Consider the following 19,081-nt stretch of genomic DNA (forward strand, 5'->3'; position numbering starts at 1 on the left):
GGAGTTGGAGTTGAAGATGCCATCATACACCTGCTTCAACAAACCCACTGTCATCTGGACAAAGTCAGCAGCACTGTGAGGATCATGTTCTTTGATTTCTCCAGTGCATTTAATACAATTCAACCTGATTTGCTTTGTCAGAAACTCCAGAAGACCCTGGTGGAGGCCTCAACAATCTCCTACATCAAAGACTACTTGACAGACCACAGTTTGTGAGACTTAAGGGTTGTGTGTCTAACCAGGTAGTCAGCAGCACATGAGCACCACAGGGGACTGTACTCTCACCATTCCTCTTTACTCTGTACACCTCAGACTTCCAGTACAAGACAGACTCCTGTCATCTGCAGAAATACTCGGATGATTTTGCGGTCATGGGGTGGATCAGAGATGGACAAGAAGCTGAGTACAGGAAGCTGGTGGACCGCTTTGTGGCATGGTGTAGAAACAATCATCTCTTCTTGAACGTTAATAAAACAAAGGAGATGATTGTAGATTTTAAGAGATACAGGAATAGGTCAAACACTATTTCTATCATGGGAGAAGAAGTGGACGTGGTGGAGGAGTATAAATACCTCAGTGTTCACCTGGACAACAGACTAGAGTGGAGATGCAACTGTGAAGCCATCTACAAGAAGGGACAGAGCAGACTGTACTTCTTGAGGAAGCTTAGGATCTTCAGGGTTTGCAGCAAGATGCTGCATGTCTTATGAAGAAGGATTCTTCATTAAATGAAGAACATTAGTTAGAACCCTGATCATCCTGTTTGTGAGACTCTCCTACAACAACAGAGTGTCTTCAGTCAGAGGCTTCTTTAGACCTGCTGTAAGACAGACTGCTACAGGAGATCCATCCTGCCCACAGCCATCAGCATTTACAGCAACTCTTTGAAGAAACCCGCATACTATGAGCTTTAACAACCTTTACTTTCCCTTTGGGATTAATAAAGTATTTTTGAATTGAACTGAGTGGGAAAAAAACATCACAAAGCTTCTGGAATCCCAGTTTCCCAATCTTTTGCAAGCACAAATGTTAGGGTTGGTGTATGTACGTATTTAAGCTTGTGTGTGTAATGTTGAAGTGGTGCAGATTTGTGGAAGACCGCAATAAATTAATATATTTGCATCGCATTCTTGTTTTTACAAATAAATGAAAATGTATAATGACCCTGGACAAAGGTCGGTTCTATTATTCATGCAATAATGGAGGTACAGTAGGCTTTGTAAACCTCTGACTGACTCAATGTAATTATTACAAAGTTAACATGACACGTCTGCAAGTTGCCATAGAACAGTGTGAGACTGTGTCTAGAGTTGAACTCTTATTAACTTTGCATATTTTTTGTAGCGTATTCTTAAAAACACCAACTTCTGGCATCAATTAGATCGTTGAAGTGAATGCAGTTAAATTTCCTTTAAGTTCACCCGGAGTCAAACTTTTTCCCGTCCTCATAGAAGCTCCCGTTGAAGTGATAACGGATAAAATCTTCTGTTTGAACTTCTCTGGAACAAACCTTCGGTATCTCGTACCGATCCACAACAATGTCCGCCAATGGACCGGGGTTGCAGTTCACAACAAGAACAAAAAGAAAAAGCTCGAGAAATTGGTTTAGATCCATTTGGAACCTCATAAGGGACACAACAGAGAAGAGCAGATATTCCTCGACTCTAGTAGCGGGGAGATGTGGTTCATGACGTCTGGGAAGGGAAAGGAAAAGGTTCCGTAGAAAGTCTGGGGAAGTTTGACTGTGAAGTTTGCAGGAAAAAGCAAAACAGCTTCCGCGTAGGGGTTTCAAAGTAATAATAATAATGCGCACTCTTTTTCATTTAAATTCTCACCTAAGATTTTTGCATGTGAAATCATATGAACAACCCTAATATTTATCTGAGTTATATCATGATTTAGAAATACATGTGATAGGAGAAGTCAATGTCAAGCTTTTAACCCTAAAATAATATTCCAACCATGACAAGCAAAATCTGTCAAGTAAGGTGGCGGTAGCATCATGCTGTGGGCTGTTTCACTCAGTAATACTAGTAAAGTTACTGTAACCATGTGTTTTAACACATAAGCATCATAGACCGAATTAATGGGGGGCCCAAAGTGTGCCAAGAAAATATCTCCCACATCATTACGCCACCACTAGCATCCTGAACTGTTAATATAAAGCAAGATGGATCTTTCTTTTGTTTACATCAAATTCACACAATACCATCTGAATACTGCTGTGGAAACTGAGATTCATCGGACCAGGCGATGTCTCCATCACTTCGAACCACTTTACCCATTCTCCTCTGACCTCTGACATCAACAAGGCATGTTCATCTATATTACGGTCGCTCACTAGATTTTTTTTCTCTTTTTCAGACCATTTTCTGTCATTTTAAAAGATGGTTACGGTGTACAAATCCCAGGAAATCTCCAGTGTCTGAAATATACAGACCTGCATGTCTGGCATCAACAACCAGGAACATTCAAAATTACTTAAATCTTCTTTCTTCCCTCTTCTTCTGCTGCATGTCTAGATGCCTAAATATATTGTGTGGATGTAAATAAAGTGGTTGGTGAGTGAATAACTTACACATTTGTCACAAATCAGCACAATGATACACTAAAGAGCCTAAAACGAAAGATTCTTTGTTTCGAAAATGTAAATTCACACCAATCACAAGTTTTCACCTTGTGCTTTTATTTAGATGGAAATACGTTGACACTTCCGGTTTTGTTCCATCTCTTTCTGTCTAACATTTTGCATCCATAAGTTTGTGGGCCGCAGAAGAAGAGGGAGGAGTGGCCCCGGGCCCCCACCTACCTTTTAATGGAATTCTGCAAACGTGTAAAAGCTGGTCTTAGAATCCCACCCCCATGTTTTTAACTCGGGAAACTCCAAATCCTGAGTTCCATGTAGGAACAGTGGATTTAAAAACTACAACCTTTTTGGGAACTACACATTTTATTTTATTGAGTCCTCAATGTGCTCATGGGGTTAAGTGAGCATTCATTTTTATTCAAACTACACAGATTGATTTTCAAGCACCATATGGTTCAGTTTGCCAGTTTACTGAGACTCTAAGTAGGGGTTATACTGACCAAATGCTTTCGGAAGTTTTTCAAATTAATGTTAGTAGTTTAACTACAAATGCAATATATAATTACTACCTTACTGAAAAATAATAAAATAATAATTGTTGTTAAATTGCAAATCCTAAATGTAATTACAACATTATTGAAAAAGGAAAACCCAAAATATAATGTTTAGTGTTGTTATATCGAGCGTTATTATGTTTCTACTGAGTGATGATGATGACGTGTTGGACAAAACTGGAAATTTAGACCTTTTCCTCCTTGAGGTCCAGAGTTGTCTGCAGGCAAGCATTGGAGAATAATCACCATATCTACAGAAAGCCGGAAGTTCCACTTTCAAAGTAATTTCCAAGAGTTGAACTAGGTGCAAATATCCCTTCTCCTCGCATCGAAGATGATATGTAACATTTGCTTCAAAACGTGTTCTGTATACATAATTTAATTTAAAAAAAAACAAAAAACAAGAGGTTGACTTTTACAAACTCTACAGATTATTTTCAAAGATATGCAACGTGTGAAAAGCTTTAATTTGAAAGTCTTGCGTAAAGATTCATGTTTTTAGTAATCTTATTCCTACAGGGATTTTACAGCCTACGTGCAGGCAGACATGAGCAAACCCTGTTAAAGGAAAAAAAGGAAGTCTCCTGGATCCATTCAAAGCCTGAGCGGACTCCCGCTGGAGCTGGAGAATGGGGATGATGCTCCAGAGAAGCTTGTGCCTGGCCCTTCTCATGTCCTTCCTGGTGGAGGCTCAGTATGAGAAGTACAGCTTCAAAAGTTTCCCCCAGAAGGACATCATGCTGCTGGAGTCCGCGTACAACTACGCGCTGGAGCAGTACGCAGCGCAAAACTGGGCGGATAGCATCAAGTACCTGGAGCTCAGCCTGCGGCTCCACCGGCTGTTGCGGGACAGCGAGGCGTTCTGCGGCCGCAACTGCAGCTCCGGGAGCCGGGACAGCGATTCCCCGCTCCTGGACAGCAGCCTCCGCGTTGTGCGCCACATCCTGCTAAGGGCTGCCTGCCTGAAAAAGTGCAAAGCAGAGTTTCCAGTTTTTAAGTCCTCATATCCGCGGAGGGATTTACTGGAAACCTTTGAGAAAAGGATACCGTATCGGTACATTCAGTATGCTTATTATCAGGTGAGACCTGAGTTTTGATCTGGGACTAAATATATGCTGGATTCGGACCTTTATGCATGGCTTGCTGAGGTTGTTTTTTATTGCAGATATGATTCCACAAAATTCCCAGATGTGAAAGCCGGAACTGTTGCTATGCGCAAACCTTAAGTTTGATTTTCCTCTTATTGCATTTCAAATCGTGTCATGTGGTTGTAGTTTCGCTAAAACACGAATAACAGTCTCCTTGAAGTAAATACAACTAGTTGGACTCAATGACAGGGAACTTCTATTCAGAGGTGAGGAGAGCTGTTTCTCTGCTGCTTTGTTGCGCCCTCCTGCAGACCGAATTGAGCATGTGCCACGTCTCTTCCAGTTTCCCCCTGAAAACAATCCCCCCATTCTTCTCTCTGTCGCTCAGAGTAATGGGGGATTTGATTGTATTTCCTTAATATTGCCAAACCACCTACTTTATGAAAATTGCAGCTCACTTCTTTCTATGTTGTTTTCTAATAATCTTTTGAAGTGGTCATAAACAATATTTCTTCAGACTTTTTGAAGGTCCTTTAAAGTTGGTTTTAAAGACCTTTAGAAAGCCTTTTTTACATTATCGGTCCATTACCTTACAATCTTTTGAGTTTCTTTCTGTTAGGCCACCTATGTCAGATCTAAGCAACATGAGATTCTTTTAATGTTTACAAATGAATTATAGCTTTTCAAATTCTGAAGAATGAACATTTCCATTCCAGAGGACTATCCTTATCAAACATTAAAGACGAACGAGGAGATCTCCTTATAGTTCTCAGGATTCATATTTATCTAAAATAACACAATATCAATGCTTCAGAGACTTGATCACCCATACAATCTATGATTAAATTTGAGTTATTATTAATCAAGCCATACCTGCTTACTACTGATTAATTAAAACGACACAAACATAAACAATAAACAACCCTAGCTCCGAGCTACAGAATAGATATTAAAGAGGAATGATTAATCAATTATCATTACCTTTAGTAGAACATGTTTTTCCTTTTTCTTTTCCAGTTTCATCTTAAAGACTCTTTTAATAGGACTGTCAGGTGTTTTGATAAATAACCCAACTGTATAGGCCTAATGCCTAAGAACGGAAAAATTAGTTCTCCTGCCCAGGGATGCAAGAACAAAATAAAAATACACAACAATAATTATGTTCTTTCAGTCATGATTTGGAAATTCTTGCAACCTGTTCTTGACATGGATCTGGGAAAAACTTTTTTATTTTGTTGTTCCTGACAACTGTTATGTGCCAATGCTGCAATAGGAGGATCCTGTGAGGGCTTGAGGTCAGCGCTTGAGGTTCTAATGAAGTATGACATGTGTGGTCCAGAAAGAACTTTGTTCTTGTTCTAGCCACCTCGAGAAAAAAACAACTGATTTCTTTGTTCTTGCCGGGTATGTATTGGACTTAACCCCAGGCAACTTTGTAGGCTCCTGATGTTTTGAGATCTCAGGCTGCCACTTGCATGGAATATGAATTTGCTTCGACTAGACCCATGGTTCTCCAAGGCTGTTTAAAGTTACCTGTGGAAAAGGCAGGTAGAGCGAGCTGAAGTTCCCAAGGCTCCTAAACTCAAACTGAGGAACAATGTTGTGTCTAAACAGGACAAAAACCTCAAGACAAATAAAGCTGTAACAATCAGGGTTTTGGTCAACAGTACAGAGTTCGGGTTTTCTTTGACATCTGATCAACCGATTTCTCACCAAGGTACAACACCCATACAAGCTCATTTGGGAAAACTTTATGTTGTTTCAGCAGTTAAATGTAACACACACTGGTGTTTAATTGGTGGTAGTTTTAAATCAAATAAAAAATGAAGGGATTACAAGATAATCTTCACCTGTAGATCGATTGCCTTTTAGTGTCTGCAGAATTGCTGTACAAAGTAGGAAAGTAGGATATTCCTCCTGTTGCACAGTTGACCACACTAGAAAATTATGTACAAAGGAGATCTTTTACGTGTGCTTTGTAAAGATGTTCCCTTTATAGAGACTGTGATCATGCCTTTTGTTCCTCCCTAGCTTAACAACTTGGAGAAGGCTGTGTCGGCAGCTCACACTTTCTTGAAGAAAAACCCAGATGAACCCTATTTGACCAAAAACATGAACTACTACAAGACCCTGTTTGATGTGGAGGAGTATCTCATCGACCACGAGGAGCAGCCATATGAAGTCAGTAGCTTACCCCAAACACAGAAACACACAGCCTGACGTCTGCCTGTTAAAATAATAACAAAAGATTGTGTCTTTGCTTCTAGAACGTTTTTCTAAAGAGTGTGACGCTCTACAACAGTGGAGACTTCAGCAGCAGTGCCAGAAACATGGAGCAAGCCATAACGCAGTACTTTGAGGTGTATGACCTCTGCTCAGCAGGCTGCGAAAGCTCGTATGAAATCTTGGAGTTTAAAGACTTCTACCCAACTCTTGCAGGTAAAAGGAGAACAGCAGTAGCTTTATTTCAGCATGTTGGAGATGGGTAATAATATATTGTTTTTCCTTTTCCCCTCAGATATCTTCCTTGATGTGCTGAAATGTAAAGTGAAATGTGAGGAGCAGCTGACACCCAGTGTTGGAGGGTTCTTTGTGGAGAAGTTTGTTGCTACCATGTATCACTACCTCCAGTTTTCATACTATAAATGTAAAAACAAAATGGAGACATTCAAGTATTCTTCTTTTCATTCTTGCAATTCTGCTTGAAGTTCTTGTGATTTCCTCATGTTTTCTAGTGAATGACGTGAAGAATGCTGCTCCGTGTGCAGCCAGTTACATGCTCTTTGACCCCGGTGACAAGGTGATGCAGCAGAATGTGGCCTATTATCGTTTCTACCGGGAGCAGTGGGGGCTCAAGGAGGAGGACTTTCAGCCTCGGCCTGTGAGTAACACAAGCCACCGTTGTTGCCGTTTCCTGGTCCATCTGCTCCTGCGGCTGCTGCAGGACTGTGCTGGTCAAAACAGACCCAGCAAAGCAGGGAAACAACGTTATAAAAAGCAGTGTTGGAATGAGCGTTAACACAATCTCAGGGCTGTAATTAGAAGCTCAGATAGTCATGGTAAACTTGTTTTCTCTGCATTTTATGTTGTGTAAATTTGGCAACAGCTTCAGTGTACCAGTTGTAAAACTGTAAATGTGGCACTTCTGTAGCAGGAGGGAAAAAAACCTGACTACAGACCAAATTTGGGTCATAAAACACTTGGGTTGTTTACTAAGCTAATTCAAATGCTGATTTGTCTTTTATTTTTCAGGAAGCCTTGAGGTATTACAACCAGACAATCAAACAGAAAGAAATGCTCGAGTTTGCACTGAACTACCTCCACACAGATGATGAGGTATGTTTCCTCTGGGATTTCTGTTTTCTAATGGCAAAATAATAGTAAGCCTCAGTTACCCTTCTATGTTGTAAATTTACAATAATAATCCAAAAATCACTCAATCAATCACTGAGGGACATGGTCCAGTTTTTCCTAGATAGGCTCTGACTGGTGATCGCTATCAAACACTAGAAAATCTGAAATGTTTGCCATTTTTAGATGCTTTAAAATGGGAAAGTTTTACTTTAATTTTATTCCTTAAACCTGTCAATAAACTACATTTTCCCTCATGCATCTTTGTTTTGAGTTTAATGAAAATTAGATAACGTTTGTTTTGAAATGCTAAATGGGGATATTCTTTTACTCGCTTCATTTTCTTTTTCGATTTAAACTCCAATCTCTATCAGGGAACCTGCTGAGATCTCTAGAGATTTTGTTAAAAATTGTTAAAACATTTTTTTCCTCCATTTAACATGCACAGAAGTTAAAGGTTAGGTTTTCCACAATTTTTCAGCACGATATTTTGCTAAAGGCTTTTTTTATGCAGCTTTACCAGATGAAGTAGCACTGTTTTCATAAAGACAAAATTCATCTCCTTTGTAAATGAAACACATAACAAATAGCTAACTATCACAGATTTCTCATGCAGTAAAACTATCATGCCAAAAATGCCATGTTGCATTGAAAAATCTGTAAAAAAAATCATTATCTTTGCCAGTCAAGTGGAAAATTGTGAGATTCTAGTCTCTGGCCAACCAATCGGTGCAATGCTAAACTGATCAGCCTTAATCTATACTATAACGACTATTTGCAGTTTGCTCAAACAACTCAAAACTAAAGAAAAAAAATATATATAAACGTTTAGAAAATAATGTTGTTTTATAAGCATAAAACAATGCCTCAGATATTCTTCAACATTCATGGAGATTGGTCAAAGTCAGCTTGGTAAGCTGACTTTGACCAATCTCAGCTAAGGGTAGATTTCTGAGCTGGGCTATAAAGCTCATTCAGAAGTTGTCTTTGTGGGAACCTAAGCCACAAAGCAACAAAACAAACAAAAGTCATGTTTTTTTCTTAATTTCCATGTAGTTTCAGTATTGTGAACTTTATCCAAATCATACTCCCCTCAAGGACTGGGATGATCTGATAGATTGACTATGATATCCTTCCCTGAAACTTTGTTTAACAGCACAATCTAAATTCCATGAAGCCTCAATGAGCTTGCGTGGCAACATAGGTTTTCTGGGCTAGAGATCTTTATGCCTGAACCATCTGCATGACCAGACATGATGGGACACTTCTAACTTAGCCATAAAAGAAAAACGACTTGCCGGTTAAATGCAAGCTGTGGTTGACAATGCAGAAGAAGAGAAAAAAAAGTGAGGATGAAAGGGAGGGATTTGTGTTTTCCGCCAGCAGCGTGTGGTATGTGGCTGGGAGGTGTCGGCCACTGAGACTGCACCACATCCATTAAACTCAGGTCAGCTCCTCCCTGCTCTCAGCAAACTGCCCGGACCTCTGAGGGGGGAGGATTATGGGACAGAGACAAGTTAGGCTAAATTATAAAGAGCACGTGTGAAAGATTTATGGGCACCAAGAAGGAAAATGCACAAATTTTTTTTTCACACAGAATTGTCTCGCCTTATGTGAACCCACCTTATTCTTTTCTATTCCAGGAAGTAGTGAGCCCAGAAGAAACCGCCACTTCTCACTCTGAACATCCTGATGCTGAATTTGAAGGAATGGGTGACTACGAGGAGTCCTTCTTGGCTGAATGGTGGCAGGAACCCAAATCTAAGTGGGACACCGGCGTAGATGTCGAATGACATCCATCTTCATCCCCCTACAGAGGAGCTAACTGTTCCAACTCTATTCCACCTCCCATGGCTACATACCAAAGACCTTTCAACTGACAGACATCTACATTCTCAACAGTGTTAAGAAACAGCAGAACTGATTTGATCTTGTTGTTTTCCATCCAGTCAGGTTGATCAAAATTGGAAACTGACATATTTGGTCTTTGCTGCCATAAGCTTTATTTAAACGGCTATTTTATTATCATTCATCAGCCTGTGTGCTGCTTATTGTCCATGACTCTTCTGCAGTTTTTCTTTCCTTTTTTATTTAAAGAAAGCTGAATGTCTTTGTGCCGTTTTATAAGTAAGGTGACATATAACATTTCTTGTACTGAATGGTTTGGTTTTCATGAGATGTTGCTCATAATTAAAATAATATTTTAACACGTGCGCTTTTGGTTTATGTTTCTCTAACACGTCACATCTACGCACAAAAACATTTAAGCCTCATTCTCATATTTTATTTTCACATATTTAGTTTTTTAAGAGAGTGGTGTAATATCATTTGTTTTTCAGGTACCATTGCAATAATCTAACCTACTGATAATAGAAGAATGCATCAGTCTTTTTGTGTCCTGTTTAGATAAAAAAAAAAACCTTGACACAATTTTAAGGTAATAATTGGCTTTTATTAACATACTTTATGTGGTTGCTAAACTTGAGGTTTGAGTCAGGAATAACAGTTAGGTTCTTTATATTCTCTATGACCTTAGCCTAATTAAGTTGAATTAAGTGCTAATTTCAAAGCTTGCATTTTTGGGACAAAAAACAATGACACCCATGGGTAGTCATAGATACTTTGGACTCAGTGACTGTAGTGGACTGTTGGGGAAACATAAATATAATGTTATGTGTCAGAGGCAAAGAAACAGTTTTTTAAAATATGTTGTTGTACTCCATAATATGACATATAAGGATCATGTAGGCTTTGAATTTAAGTGGTCTGAGAATAGACCCTTGAGGTACCCACGTGTTATCTTTGTTGGCTCAGATGTATAACTGCCATAAAAAACGGTAGTCCTGGGCTGCCCAATAAGATCTGAGCCAGTTTAGCATCAGGATGTTCTGATCAACCGTATCAAATGCAACACTGGGACGCGGCAAAACCCAGACAAAAGTCTGATGCATCACTATTGACACAGGTGTCATTCAAAACCTTTACCAATATAGTCACAGTTTTGTTATGCGATGGAAAACCTGACTAGGCAGCATGGATGTAATTTGTTGATAAAATATCTTTTCAAGTATCTTTGTATCTAAAAATATTTGTTTAGAAATGGGCTTGTAATTACTAGAGTAATAGAGTGGTCAGTATGTTCCCCAGTTTAGCCTGTAGCAGCACAACAGCGATACCTCTGGATAAACCAAGCCAGTAGAACTGTAACCTTGTTGTAGACGAGGTGTCTGCCTCATGGAGAAAAAACTGGGACCTAGTTCCACACAAGAGAAGTCTGATAACTGAATGTTCTGTCTCTCACTCTGCTTTTCAAAGGAACCACAAGTGAACCTGAAGACTCAAATGTTAAGAACATTAAGAACTATCAGTTCTTCAATATGAGACGCAGCTAAATTATTCAGTTTTATGTAAAAAATATGGTGTTTCAAATTTAACAAGAAACGAGTAAAGCTTAAATTCAAAATAATTGATCTCTGTTTGAATTTTATCAGAACTCAAACTGCAGAATTTTGGATCAGCTTAACACTGATTTCTTTTGTTTTCCTGGTCATTAAGAAATGCAATAATCCACCCGAAAAGCAACACATGAAAAAGTTTAGTTGCTCTGTTTTTTAAGCAGTGCTACCAAAAGCACCTGAATATTTGGATTTTAATGAAAATGCTCGGTTATTATCATAAGAAACTTTCAACGATATTATTTACAGGCTATAAGTAAATGATCTGCATGCAAGGATATTACTATTCAATACCATTTTATTTCTAGTCTTTAGTCTCCATTGTTAATCTCTAGTTTACTGTAAAATAATGTTTTGTAGTGCTACACTTCTTTAACAGGCAGTCTTATTGAATGTTGTTGCTAATTTCTAATTCAAAGGAAGCACACATTTTTTATTCAGTCACTCAATCTTAATTTCAGCTTTTGAGGTGTGTTTGAATCTAAGTCAAGCATACTTGAACTTTGATAATTACAGTATTCCTTTCTATATTTTTGGACATAAAGGAAATAGTTAGGATAAACTATTTAGCTAAATATGAAGAAAAGGCATAATGATGTAAGAAAAGTAGTGGCTTTATTTTTCAATATTTTATTTCCGTTCATTTCAGTCCATCTACAAGCATCAGTTAATGTTTTTCCATCGTCTTAGTCCAAACAGATAGTGTCTAAAAATATGGTGCAAGATGTATCTCACCTTTTCTTTTTTTTTACCCCCTCTTGATCACATTTGATGTCCAATCTGTACATATTGCAATAACAATAGTGCATCTGGCAGCGTGCAAACCCCATATAAACCAAACTAACCTCATTCACACTGACAGCATCAGACAAGCAGTCTCTTGGACCCCAAACCAGGACTTTAATCTCATGTACAGCCTAGGGTCCTCCCAAAGTTTTTTTTTTTTATGGTGGTGGGGGGCTTTCACTCAGGTGGCTATCAACAAACATACAAAAGATTTAGTGAAAGACAAGGCTGTTTGTCCACATTTAAAGATGTATGAAGGGGCATGTTAAGAGAGTTTTGCAAATGCAGGCTGCGACAAGAGATCAGAAGCTATCCATTAGTAGAAATAAAACTAATATTTTAACATAGCTTTCAGTAAAGCTTCCTGGGTTGCATTTAACATTCAGTATAATTTGCACATATTTACAAATGGGTGTGAGTACAGAGGGCAGGTGCTTGTTTTCTGTGGATGCAAGACATAAAAACTGGTATTAATGTGCTGCCTGGCTGCAGCTGTCAACAAGTTCTAGAAAGAGACAAGAGGTAAAACCTGCCTACATAGTGGAGTGTATACATGTGCATGGACACAACTGCCCCCTACATTAAATGTAAACACAAATACTGTACAGTCTGGCTTTCTTTAAAAATATCTCACTCACACAATTACAGACAAACATACAGAGTAAACGTTCTACACACTTTGGAAGAGGTGAGGGCACACAGACAGATATTGTGGAATGCATTTTGGTCGATCTGACACTTAAAACACTAAGTTACGGTCTCTGCTGCTTCATAGTTCAGTGGTTTTAAAATGATCCCAAAACCAAAACAACTTAGCCTCTCGTTTTACCTGAAAACTCATACAGAGGAAGTAAGAGGAGCATATGATGCTCTTAAGTTGAGAGTTATTGATACAGTGCCTTGCAAAAGTATTCATACTTTTTGAACATTTCCAAATTTTTTTACAACCACACACTTCTATGTATTTCATGGGCATTTTCTATGTTACAGACCAACACAAATGAGTGGATAATAGTAAAGTGGAAGGAAATTGATGCAGGGTTCTCAAACATTCTTACAAGTAAAAAGCTGAAAGGTTCAGCGTGCATTTATTGAACCACCTGTCAATGTTGTTACAGCTACAAGTCTTGTTGGTTATCTCTTTACCAACTTTGCACATCAAGAGAATATTTTCCCTCATTCTTCTTTGCTTACATAGAACAGTCAAATTTCATACATAGTGTTTTTGAAAAGCAATTTTCAAGTCTTGCTACAGATTCCCAGTTGGGTTTAGGTCTGAACCACAGAACAGGCTTTGATCTAAACCTTCCCATCGTAGCTCTGGCTTCATGTTTAAGGTTGTGGTCCTGTATTTATCTCCATCAATCTTCCCTTCAACTCAGACCAGCTTTTTTGTCCCAGCTGAAGAAAAGCATCCCCACAGCATGGTGGAGAACAGCCGGATTTATGATCAGATTAAAGTACACATGATGGACTCTGTTTACTAATTAGATGACTTCTGAAGGCAACTGGTTACTGTGGATTTTATTTAGGGGCATTAGAATGAAAAGGGGGTGAATACAAATGTAAACCACACTTCAGATTTGTTTAAAGAAATTGAAAACCATGAATCATTCCACTTCACAAGTATGTACTACTATTAATCTGTTACATAATATGCAATTTTTCTGTTATGTGACAAGATATGGAAAAGTTGTCATGGGTATGAATATTTTTGCTAGTCACCTAAACACCTTATTTTTATAATTAAATTGTAATATTATAACACTAGTTATATTTTAATAATTATTCCTTCTTTAGTTTCTCTTTGGAAAACATACAAACAGATAATTGAAGGATTTCTTTTGCAGTTGCTCTCTTGTCTCCAAATGTTGTAGATTTAAACTGAAAACTGTCCACCTAAAGGTGCACCAACTCATGGCCAGTTATGGAGGTACTAAACCTCAGGTCCATTTCTTTTAAGAAAAACAGCCAACATTTCAGCTTCTGTCATCTTACTTCGGTCTGTCCTCTCGTCCAGCATTAAATCTTGTACTGAAATGGTGGTCTATTCTGTGTGCAGGCAGGTTTTGGAAATACATGCCTCTTATCAAATTGGTCCACCATTGATGTGTACCTTTTCAAAATGTCTGAGAAGAAGACACCAACCGACATTCATAGGACCCCTGGACTTGTTTAGGACCCCTGGTGTCTCCCACAGAGAGAGCCACATCCTTGCTTTAGGTGAAGCCTGGACATGATCCTCAGCAGGCAGCAGTGAGTGTTTCGGCTGGTATGGTGAGAGGAGCCCCACAGGCCTCAAGGTGGCGGGGGTCCCAAAGGAGGACAAATGGAAGGAGCAGACAGGAGCTTGGAGGAAGTGGTCATCTGAGATTTTGAGAGACCTCGGGGCTGAAATTGAAGACTTGTGTGTTCTTTTTTCATTCCCCTCTTTTTGAACGTGGAAGCAACACGGTGCGAGGAGGAAGACAAGTGTGGACAGGACACAGACAGCGAGACAGACAGTGATCTTATCCTCCTCCAGATCTGAAACAGAAAGAGAAGGAAAAAAAAAACAGCTGTAGGAAGATAAACAAGTATGGGCAGAAAAATATCACAAGATTTAGGAGCATGCGTAAGTAGTTGAAGTTTTTAAAAAGAAAATAACATTCAGAGTTTAGTAGCAGTGAGATAAACCTTAAGGACATTTCTGAATAATTGCAAAATTAAGGGAAGTGTTGTCTTTTAGATTCATCACAAGGTTTAATGTTTGTTCTGCAATGTTTTGAGACTGAACAACACATGGTCATGACGCTGCAAGATTGTACCTTCCTCTTCGAATGTTCCTGCATCAAAGAAGCACGCCAAGAAAGGAGACAAAAAGTCAAAACATGTTGAGTCAGCAAGACCAGAAAAGTACACTAAACATAATCGTTGCTACTGTGGTTTTTAGATTATTAGAATATTGCTTAAAATGGGACAAAATGAAAAAGCTTAAAGAATAGCTGCACAAAAAAAGAGAAACTATTCTTGTAAAAAGAGTTTGCATTGAAAATTAAAACTTCAAATTGCTTCTATTGAATTGGATGTGCTGAATGACACCGTTAGATTAAAGTACAGAGAATAAACCCAGCAATGATTACTCAGTCTAATATTCATCTGACAGCCTTCCTGAATTGATCTTCTGTCAGATTAAAGTGTTGAGATCACATGCGGTGGCACTGCCTGAGCACTACCAAAAGAGGAAACTTGCTCATGCACACATGCACAAACACCTACATGAACGATGCTGGCCACACTTGAGTACATTTATTCAGACAGGAAACAAATCATATGCTAAGAAATAATAGTTCTTAAGAAAGCCTCCAATCCCAAAATATTAATTCTCCTAACAACCTTTTAAAATAACTGAATCCCTTTTGAAATGTAAACTTTACACTTTTAAATTGATGAAAGTTTCTAATAACTTCTAATTACTAATCCACAACATTCTGTTTTCCTGGGGTATAAATATGCTATTACACAGAACCCCATTTATATTAGCTACTGGCCACTAGGCTGGACAATGACATATTTATTTTGCCAAGAGACACAGTGAGCAGGATGGTAAAGGATTCCAAATAATCTCCAAAGCTCAATGTTAGAAAACATGGGTCCTGGGGTCACCAAGTCTTCATACCAACCATTAGATACCATCTATCTGCCAGAAAACAAAACTCTTTTCTGCCCTACCTATACTCATGTAAACGGGCAGAGTTTGCTAAATGCTTCTATTGCCCTAACTAGAACCATTTCCATTGGTCAAGAGAAAATGATTTAGCTTTTTTGGCAACAATGACTTCAGGTTGACATAAAGAATGCATGCCCGCCGTTCAGTATGGTGGAGGAGCTGTGATGCTGTGGGTCTGTTTCTCTTATTGAACTGTTTGAAATACCAGAAGATTTCAAATAAAAATATGGCGCACTTCAAAACCATATGAAAATCGTAATCACTGGATCTTTCAGTCAGATAATAATAATCCAAAACATTTGGCCAAATCAACAGAAATGTTTCACAAGACACAAAGTCAACCATCTTCTGTGGCCATCTACAGCCTCCTGTAGCTAAACACTAGAGAAAACCTGTGTGGTGAGCTGAAGAGAAGAAAGCATGAGAGAGATCCCAGGACTCTGGACAATCTAGAGATTTTGAGAAGAGGAGGCATAGAGAGATCCCTTTCTCTGTATGCTCCAACCCTGTAATATATTATAGAAGAAGGCTAAATGCTGTACAACTGGCAGAAGGGGTTGGCAAAACAATTAACAGCGGGGTTATCAATCACTGTGAGACCAATAATTTGAATTAAAAAAATGATTTCTTAATGAGTTTTTTTTTAACCAACTGAATAAATGTACTCAAATTAAAGGTTGGATTTTTCTAAAACTCTCAGCGAGATGTTATCGAGCTGGACGAAAAACCTCAAAGTTTTTATGCATTTTTACCAGGAGTGACCAGCAGGGTCCCACTGACCCTAAAAGGACTGATACCATGCAATTAATCATAGCTTTTCCATAGACTATGCAATTTATCAGCCAGTCCTTTTAGGTCAGACCTTACAGAGTGAACAATAGCAAGCATGCAGAGGCGATATTTTGCACTTTAGCGAGATAATTTAGGGTTAGGATGAAGCCTGCTGATGAAAAATAAATAACAGAGGCTTGAACAAGGTAATAAAAACAAAAATGGAAAAAGCTTAGGTTTAGCCGACATTTACAATACTTTGCAAAAGCCTTGAGTCATCCCTAATTTCTTTTTATTTTCCTTTCAAGGTGTTAAACTTTCTTCGAGTGAACAAATAATAGAAACCAGTTTTAAAGATTCAAAGAAAGTCTTGCTCCATGGAAGCAAAGTACAAATAAATTTGGGATGTTTCAGACCTTTTGCAAGGTAATGTAAGTCAGGACAGGTAAAGAAAGTACAAAAGTAAGGGGAACTTCCAGATGTGGCACCAGTGGTGTAAATCAGATTGATTCTAACAGATCCTGGCAGAGAAATAACTTGCTCCTTGCCCTGTAAGAGACTCAGCTAGAAAATGGATTACAGGGAAGGAAAAATGAGCAAAACAACCTCTGTGATGATTTGATTTAAAAGCCTAAAGCATTCAAGCATTAGAGAGCCTCAGAGTTCAGTCCCCATTTCCCCTCCCAGTTACTGGGCAATGAGTTGCACCTATTTCCGTCTGGTGATAGTGGGAGGGGAGGATCGGGGTTCTTAAGGTAGAAGTAGACACGTACACAAAGGCATGCCAGAACTCTTACTTAAATCCCCATCCTGTTCCCCCTAGGACTATAGCTGCCAGGAGAATAGCACCTGCGATGGACCCTATTATGATATTGGTGCCACTGGGACCTGCACAGAGGAAGGAGGGGAGGAGGAAGGGTGCAGAGGAAGAGGAGGGGCAGAAACAAAACAACACCACTAAAAAACACACGTCAGAAGACAGCAACAACACGGTACGTCAACAACATCAACAAGAGAAAGAGAGGCCGATGGTGAGATACCTGCAGACAGACAGAGAGATGAAGGGGAGGGGGAGACCATCACGTTTGGTGGCAGGTGAGCAGGGGAGGTCAAGGGGGACAACAGTTACACAAAGAAAAAAGGAGAGAGTTGTATTACTTTGTTCTCATTCCCCCTCTCCTGCTCTCTCAGCTGGACACCCTCTTGCTCAGGGTGGCTGTTTTGGCCCTAAAAGAGCAGCTGCTTAATTTCTCTGTCTCATTGGCAGACAGCAAGAAAGTAAGAGACACTTAAAAAAATGCAGTGCCTGAAAAACTCCTCTTAGCACCGCACACACATACAGTGCCTTGCGAAAGTATTCGGCTCCCTTGAACTTTTCAACTTTTTGCCACATTTCAGGTTTCAAACATAAAGATATAAAAGTCTAATTTTTTGTGAAGAATCAACAACAAGTGGGACACAATCGTGAAGTGGAATGAAATTTATTGGATGTGTCAAACTTTAACAAATAAAAAACTGAAAAGTGAGGCGTGCAATATTATTCGGCCCCTTTGCGTTAATACTTTGTAGCGCTATCCTTTGCTGCAATTACAGCTGCAAGTCGCTTGGGGTTTGTCTCTATCAGTTTTGCACATCGAGAGACTGAAATTCTTGCCCATTCTTCCTTGCAAAACAGCTGGAGCTCAGTGAGGTTGGATGGAGAGCGTTCGTGAACAGCAGTCTTCAGCTCTTTCCACAGATTCTCAATTGGATTCAGGTCTGGACTTTGACTTGGCCATTCCAACACCTGGATACGTTTATTTGTGAACCATTCCATTGTAGATTTGGCTTTATGTTTTGGATCATTGTCTTGTTGGAAGATAAATCTCCGTCCCAGTCTCAGGTCTCTTGCAGACTCCAACAGGTTTTCTTCCAGAATGGTCCTGTATTTGGCCCCATCCATCTTCCCATCAATTTTGACCATCTTCCCTGTCCCTGCTGACGAAAAGCGGACCCAAACCATGATGCTGCCACCACCATGTTTGACAGTGGGGACGGTGTGTTCAGGGTGATGAGCTGTGTTGCTTTTAGGCCAAACATATCGTTTTGCATTGTGGTCAAACAGTTCGATTTTGGTTTCATCTGACCAGAGCACCTTCTTCCACATGTTTGGTGTGTCTCCCAGGTGGCTTGTGGCAAACTTTAAACGAGACTTTTTATGGATATCTTTCTTCTTGCCACTCTTCCATAAAGGCCAGATTTGTGCAGTGTACGACTGATTGTTGTCCTATGGACAGACTCTCCCACCTCAGCTGTAGATCTCTGCAGTTCATCAAGAGTGATCATGGGCCTCTTGGCTGCATCTCTGATCAGTCTTCTCCTTGTTCGAGATGAAAGTTTAGAGGGACGGCCGGGTCTTGGTAGATTTGCAGTAGTCTGATATTCCTTCCATTTCAATATGATTGCTTGCACAGTGCTCCTTGGGATGTTTAAAGCTTGGGAAATCTTTTTGTATCCAAATCCGGCTTTAAACATCTCCACAACAGTATCTCAGACCTGCCTGGTGTGTTCCTTGGTCTTCATGATGCTCTCTGTGCTTTGAACAGAACCCTGAGACTATCACAGAGCAGGTGCATTTATACAGAGACTTGATTACACACAGGTGGATTCTATTTATCATCATCAGTCATTTAGGACAACATTGGATCATTCAGAGATCCTCACTGAACTTCTGGAGTGAGTTTGCTGCACTGAAAGTAAAGGGGCCGAATAATATTGCACGCCCCACTTTTCAGTTTTTT

General features: G+C 39.3%; 2 protein-coding genes across 6 annotated transcripts in view; one reads left to right on the forward strand and one right to left on the reverse strand.

Annotated features, from left to right (window-relative positions):
* The first annotated feature begins 3,589 nt into the window (after positions 1 to 3,589).
* Positions 3,590 to 9,793, forward strand: LOC124864536 (endoplasmic reticulum protein SC65-like). The gene is made up of 7 exons (XM_047359349.1): positions 3,590 to 4,220; positions 6,261 to 6,410; positions 6,497 to 6,668; positions 6,748 to 6,876; positions 6,965 to 7,110; positions 7,482 to 7,565; positions 9,224 to 9,793. The coding sequence occupies exons 1-7, from the start codon at positions 3,771 to 3,773 to the stop codon at positions 9,371 to 9,373; spliced, it is 1,281 nt and encodes a 426-aa protein (XP_047215305.1). The 5' UTR covers positions 3,590 to 3,770; the 3' UTR covers positions 9,374 to 9,793.
* Positions 9,794 to 14,312: 4,519 nt separating this feature from the next.
* LOC124864815 (disintegrin and metalloproteinase domain-containing protein 11-like) overlaps positions 14,313 to 19,081 on the reverse strand; it is a 30,041-nt gene continuing 25,272 nt past the window's right edge. For 2 of the 5 annotated variants that reach the window (XM_047359744.1, XM_047359745.1), the window contains 3 exons: positions 17,099 to 17,189; positions 14,629 to 14,646; positions 14,313 to 14,347 (listed from right to left, as the gene is read on the reverse strand). In XM_047359744.1, coding sequence (XP_047215700.1) covers positions 14,332 to 14,347; positions 14,629 to 14,646; positions 17,099 to 17,189 — 125 coding nt within the window. In that variant the 3' untranslated portion in view covers positions 14,313 to 14,331. Of the gene's footprint in view, positions 14,348 to 14,628; positions 14,647 to 17,098; positions 17,342 to 17,459; positions 17,570 to 19,081 lie in introns of all 5 variants that reach the window. The other 3 variants (XR_007037369.1, XR_007037368.1, XR_007037370.1) reach the window with 3 other exon arrangements.

This window comes from Girardinichthys multiradiatus, chromosome Y, assembly GCF_021462225.1.
Source record: "Girardinichthys multiradiatus isolate DD_20200921_A chromosome Y, DD_fGirMul_XY1, whole genome shotgun sequence".
NCBI classification, from domain to species: domain Eukaryota; kingdom Metazoa; phylum Chordata; class Actinopteri; order Cyprinodontiformes; family Goodeidae; genus Girardinichthys; species Girardinichthys multiradiatus.